The 6,554-nt window shown below is 27.4% G+C and overlaps 1 protein-coding gene across 1 annotated transcript; it reads right to left on the reverse strand.

Annotated features, from left to right (window-relative positions):
• Positions 1 to 2,060: 2,060 nt before the first annotated feature.
• LOC105778588 (uncharacterized) lies at positions 2,061 to 3,882 on the reverse strand. Its single transcript, XM_012602309.2, has 3 exons — positions 3,539 to 3,882; positions 2,764 to 2,904; positions 2,061 to 2,624 (listed from the first exon to the last, which is right to left on the reverse strand). The coding sequence occupies exons 1-3, from the start codon at positions 3,740 to 3,742 to the stop codon at positions 2,454 to 2,456; spliced, it is 516 nt and encodes a 171-aa protein (XP_012457763.1). The 5' UTR covers positions 3,743 to 3,882; the 3' UTR covers positions 2,061 to 2,453.
• Between the last annotated feature and the right edge of the window lie 2,672 nt (positions 3,883 to 6,554).

Raw genomic sequence — 6,554 nt, forward strand, 5'->3', positions numbered from 1 at the left:
CTTTTATACTAAATAAAATAATAACAAAATAATAATAAAACATCTTATTAAAATATTAATAAAATAATATTTATCTAATTAAATAATTATAAAATATCATCAAAATATCTCTAATATCATCATTGCCTTCTAGAGTTCTCTCTCTTTATTAATTGACTATTTTGCCCTTTATGATCTTTTAAAATTTCATCCTTGAGTCATCACTTAATTTGGTAAAATTACGATTTAGTCCCTCATAATTCTTCACCTATTCTAATTCATCCATTTTCCTTAGTTTCTAGATCATTCCACCCTTAAAATATTTGTACTATTAGTCCTTCAAATTTTTCATATTTATACTTTAACCCTTCAAAATTTGAGTATTTACTTTTGGGCAACAAAATTTTTCTCACTTTTGCAATTTAATCCTTTATTGAATTAATATGTCATAATATACTTTCCAATGTTGACATAACTCAATTTCCTTTTTTTTCACTTTATTTCCTTATTTTACTATATCAAAGATACTATCTTACTTTCTTGCTATAGTAATATTCGAGGTATTACAACTCACACGAGCATGTGGCCAGCTCGTGTGACAATCGAGAACCGTATGGCTAAAAGACTCCTACATTCTAGTAAAGTGAGAATTGGTATGATAGTATAGAAGTCGACGTTTAGGTGCAAGTTCAATATCATGAAAGTATCCGCTAAGGACAAAGATGAAATCCAATCTTCAAGATAAGGAGCTTAACTACAAAGGTTCTAAGGTATTTCACATTAAAACTCACTAAATGCATGTGAACTTATAAGTGTTTTGTTCCTGTTTTAGGTGTGGCTATTAATGAGTTCGGCAGGAGAGACCAAGCCAGGAATGCACCAAAAAAGTGGCGAAATAGAATACTATGCATACAAAAAATGTATTAGGAATATGGCATATAGATCTCTACACCAAGAAAGTTTGTTTTTAACAAATTGTTGTGTTGTAATGTATTATTCTTAAGAGTTGGATGTATTCTTGAACGTTTTTCCTTATTTCTTTTGCTTAGTAAACTTTTACTAAAATAATAAGAAATAATTGGAAAGAGGATTATACGCAACTAGTTTTAAAATTTATGTTAAGTCCATATGTGGAAACACCTAATATCCGAATCTAGTATTCAGGTCAAATAGAGGGTGTTACAAATTTGTCGTTTTGGGCAAACCTTGAGAGCAAAATTGTCATAATTATGTTTTACCTGATCGTTGTCAAATAGCCTATTCATCACTTCGAAATTTCCAAGTATTAGAATTCACATCTTTCAAATCTGCCTACCCTCCTCTAACAGCCTTTGAGCACTCAAAATTTATTTATTCATTATTTGTTTGAAACAACATTAAAAATATTTTACGGATTTGTTTTGAAAAAAAATTCAAATTTCAAAAATTATTTTTAATTGTTATTATTAAATGAGATAATTAATTTAGCGTGGATATCTTTTCAATACTATTAAATGAGATAATTAATTTAGCGTGAATATCTTTTCAATATTATTAAATGAGATAATTAATTTAGTGTAAATATCTTTTCAATATTATTAAATGGTTTGTATGATCTAGACTTTCTTCTTTTAGAGTCACTTTAAATATTTATGATTATATTTTGTTATGAGTTCCAAATTTATATATTATTTGAATATTTTTATGTATTAATTTATTTTCATTATTTTTACAATATTATTTTATTTTCCTAATTATTTTTCAAAATTAACTGACCTTTAGTATAAATTAACTTAATCCTCATTTAATTAGTACAAATATATATAATTTATAAAAATATTTAACAAATTAAAAAATAGTACATATTTGTAATGGGATATATATGTTGCATGACAAATTTTTTTAACATTAATCTCATTATTATAATTTCTTTTTTTTTATACAATACCTAAAACTATCCATAGTCCTTCCCTAACTCTTAAATAAGAGGATAATGTGTTTTAGTGCACTCGAACCCATGTCCTCCTGCATTGACAACAATACCGATACCAATTAAGCTTAGACTCAATTAATAACTATAATGTATATAGAAATACAATTCCTTGAAGAAAAATCTCTCAATAGAATTAATTGAATTTTGATGGGTCAAAACTAGTTAAATTGAGTTGGATGTAATTTGGGTTTAGTATTATTCAATAGGACTTATATCTTTCGGCGGTGATAATTTCGACTTCAATGCCCAAACTTTCTTTTGTTTTACTATTCATAATGAAATTAATTAAAAGCCCAAACTTAAATTGGGTTACTTTGAAATAACTTTAATTAATATAAAATTTTATTTGCGATTTTAATCCCCAAACTTTCTTTTTTTTTGGATATATAAAAAGTTTGGGCCATAATTCGTATAACCATTTTCAGGCAAATTTGGGAGACATTTAAAAGAATTCTTTATAAAAAAAATTAAAATATAAATAAACAAATAACGCGGTCCATTTTCAAAGCTTAGCTCGAGATTGGGGTTGAGGCGATCTATAGTCATTAGCAGCCGTCCACTGAGTGGCACTTGCGATTAACTGTCCACCGCTGGATTTGTTTCGAACCTCCACCGCCATAGATGTAAGCTTTCCTTTGTTCCCTTTTACCTTTGCTTCTATCTCTGCTTCGTCCTGCATGCACTCAACTTTTTATTTCTCTTTTAGTTATTAATTGACATCAAAATTAAATTTTAATAACATTTGCTTTTATTAATTTAGTGTTAAAAAAAAAAGAAGAAGAAGAAGAAGAAGAAGCAGCGGCAAATTAAACCTGAATCTTAGCTGTTGAATAGTATGTAATGTTAAAATTGACAGTGACTTTTAAATGGTGACCGGTGGAATATATGGCAGCACCACCCACATTGTCTATTATAGTTGCTATGGCGCCGACATGCCAATTTCCATTTATATCCTAAAATAAAAAATAAAAAAAGCAAATTTTTACTCTCTTTTTTCTTCATGCAGAGAAACATAATTTAGAATTAAAAAAAATGAAATGATGTGAAAATTAACAAGATAAATAAAGAATATTAAACTGTTAAAATCGGTGATATATAATTTACTATATTCATATTGCCTTCACCAATAGAAAGTTCTTTTTATTTTCTATTTTACAATTTAGAATTTTGTTTCGTGAATAAATATGTAAACTAAAATTTAAACAAAATTTTCCTCTGATCTTCAACATTGAAGATCAGATTAATAAGAACCTAAGGTATTTTTTTACTTGTAAATAAATATTGATCTACCATACCGATTATTAAATTATCACCGAAGCTCTCTAATAAAACTTTAAAATAAAACTTCAAAACTTATTTACTTAAATAAAAAGTTCTAAATAGTTTGCCAACTTAAATTAAAACTTTCGAATAATTCGATAATTAATTTGTATTGGTTTTAGTTAAATCACCAAAACTAAAATTTAGTGGTTATAATTTAATGATTAATGGTATGGTGTATCCAAAATATTTTAGGACCGGAAAGAAAGCACCTTTGAATTTGAAATTTTGAAATAAACGGAAGATTAAGAAGAGAAGAGATATTACGGAAGCAAGAAGGGGGACGATGAAGTTACAACGCAAGAAGCCGGTGCGAGCTTCGATGACCTGAAGACCTGCAAGACTTCGAGACTCGAGCTCGTAACCAATGATGCCATGGGTGACGTCATCCAGCCATTTTAGAGATCTCTGCAACTGCAAATGCATCATCGTCATGCTTTGAGCTTCTTCCTTGGAGGTGTCGGCCTTCATCTTGCTCTAATCCCTCCCACACGATTCTCTTTGTTATTAATTATGGTTGTGTTCGTGCATCCCCTCTCCCCTGCATCTTCTTATAATAGTATATCTGTGTATGACAGCTAGCAGTTGAGGTGTTTGACATTAATTTGCAGGCAGGGTACATTATAAGAAATGTCAACTCCTTTTTTGTTTGTCCATTCGCTTTCCAAGCATAGAAAATCGAAGGCGTAAAAGCAAATCTTGACCTGTTTTCATTAATGTTGATTTGTGTGTAAAATTATTTATAGAAGGATTGTGCTTTTGTTGACGGTCAAGTTTCATTTTCGTTTTTATTTTAAATATTGGGTGATTATTATAGTGTGAATTTTTAAAATGAGAATGATGGGAATTAAAATAATTTTAGTCATTAAATCAAAATATGTTTTTAAGTTTTAAATTTTAAATTTATTTTATTTTATTAAAATAAAATCAATAACATCTAATTTTTTTCATCATGTAATTAAAGTATTAAGATAACAAAATTGGATAATTTTTATTTTAGATTTAATTTCTTTTTTTTAGAAAAATTAGAACGGAAAGTAAGATATTAGTGTTAATAAGATTATTCAATTTGTATACCAAGTATTTGTTTTTCTTGATTAAAAAATTGATCGATCATTTCATTCTAAAAAGTTAAAATTTTTATTGGTTGAGTAAAACGTGAATACTTGAAATCAACCAAAAAGAAAATTCATTTTTTTTAGAATGAAATGGGACCAACTTTCCTACTTTTTACTCAAACAACGAAAAAATCTCAATTTTTTAGAATAAAATGGTCGATCGATTTTTTCAATCAAGAAAAACAAATACCTAATACTCAAATTGATTAATCTTCATAATCCTAATCTCTTATTTTTCTGTAACGACTCGATAGTCACCGGTGTCGGAAAGTGTATTTTCGAGACTCTATTTTCGTAAATCAGACTCGTAAATATTTTTAAAGTTAATTAGGTTTTGGTTAAGTAAATTTACATGAATTAAGAGTAATTAGGTATAATGACTAATGGTGAAATTATTATAATATTTTAAGTTAAAATATATATTATAATATGTTACTTAATATTTAAGTATATATATAATATAATAATAATAAAACAAATAAATAAAAGAAAAGGAATAGAAAACCAAAACGAAAGAGAAAGAAGGCGGAGAAAGAAGGATACGAAGGGCTTTAGGGTTTCAAAGTTTTTAAGTTTAATTGGTTATTCAATTTAGTCTTTTTTTTGTAATTTTTATGTTTTGGGAATCTTGCTATTAAATACTATTCGACTCATGTTGAAATTTTAGAAATTATTGAGTTTTTAAGTGTTGTATATGTTGAATAATTTTAGTATTAGGGATTAAATTGATATATTTTCAGCATTCAACAACGATCCAATCTCAAATGTGGTGATGTTTATCCTTTTGTGTCGGCATGTACCTGGGGCGTCTAAATAATAATTATTTTTTGGATTAAATGTAAATGAGGTTATAAATTTAATATTGGTTTGGTATATATATATAAACATGTGTTTGTTTTTGAAGTTTTATTATGGCATGTTAAATTGATATTTAAATATTTATAAATTAGGTAAAATGGATTAAATTAGGTATGTTTATAATTTGAATTTGAATGATGTTTTGATAATATAAATTGATGATATAAATGTGATACCAATGAGGGTACATTGGTTAGCACCTAAGATGATTATTTTGATATGTTTTGAATGTGTTTAATTGTGTTTTGAACTGGTTAAATAGTAAACTTGTTATTTAAGGTACATTCTGGTCATATGACCGTGTGAAAATTTTTTGAGTTTCTGAATTAGTCCCGACTTATTTTTAACGCGTATTTTGGGCCTCGAAAGCTCGAATAAGGGACAATATGTATGAGTTTAATTAGTTCTGACCTGAATATTATATGATATGAAATGTTTAAAATTTATGTCTGTTTGATCTGTAAACTCCGGTAATACTCCGTAACCCAGTTCTGGCGAGGGATACGGGTTGGGGGTGTCACATTTTCATTCTAATTTATCTCTAAAGAAAACAAGAAAGTAGATCTGAAAATAAAGAATTATCCAAGTTTTTTGCACCCTAATACTTAAATTACACGATGAAAAGATAAAAAGAAGGGAAATATTGGGTACTATTGATTTTATTTTATTAAGGTAAGATAAAAACAAAATCTAAAGCTTAAAACTATTTATTTTGATCTAATGGCTAATATCATTTTGGATCTCATGATTCTCATTTTAAAAGTTTTTACTATAGGTACCACCTACTTATTACATACTTTACTCTCTCACTCCCACTGTTTAGCAGAAATCAAATGGTTTTAATCTTTTTAATGGTTGAGTTTTAGGGTTTTTACTTTGAATTAAAATGGTAAAAGTATCACGAAGGTTTTGTATTAGGAGTTAAATAGTATTTTTTCCTTTTACTCAAAAATTGAAAATTAGTCTCTATATGTTAGATTAAAGAGCAAACGGTCTTTTGTTAAAAATTTCATCCATTTTTTTTCTATTAAAACTACTATAGCTAATAGAATAACCAGACAATTAGACTTAATATGTCATGTGTGCTTCATGTTAACGTACAAGGATAAACTTTTAACAGTAAAAATAGATGGAAATTTGTATATTATATTTCTAACGAAATGAAACACTATTTGTTAGTCAAAATTATGAAATTGGGTTGTCAAATTTTGTGGATCCATAATGGTATGAATTGAAGGTCACCTTTTTGACATTTTGACACTTTGGCACTTCTAATGAATTGAAGGGACCAAACATTTGAAAAAAAA

Source organism: Gossypium raimondii, chromosome 10 (assembly GCF_025698545.1).
Source record: "Gossypium raimondii isolate GPD5lz chromosome 10, ASM2569854v1, whole genome shotgun sequence".
In the NCBI taxonomy this organism is placed as follows: domain Eukaryota; kingdom Viridiplantae; phylum Streptophyta; class Magnoliopsida; order Malvales; family Malvaceae; genus Gossypium; species Gossypium raimondii.

Coding starts and splice junctions, on each gene's coding strand:
- LOC105778588 (XM_012602309.2), bottom strand. CDS start 3,742: ATGAAGGCCGACACCTCCAAGGAAGAAGCTCAAAGCATGACGATGATG. Junction 2,905..3,538: donor TCGTCCCCCTTCTTGCTTCC/GTAATATCTCTT, acceptor TTTTTATTTTAG/GATATAAATGGAAATTGGCA. Junction 2,625..2,763: donor ATTCAACAGCTAAGATTCAG/GTTTAATTTGCC, acceptor GAGTGCATGCAG/GACGAAGCAGAGATAGAAGC.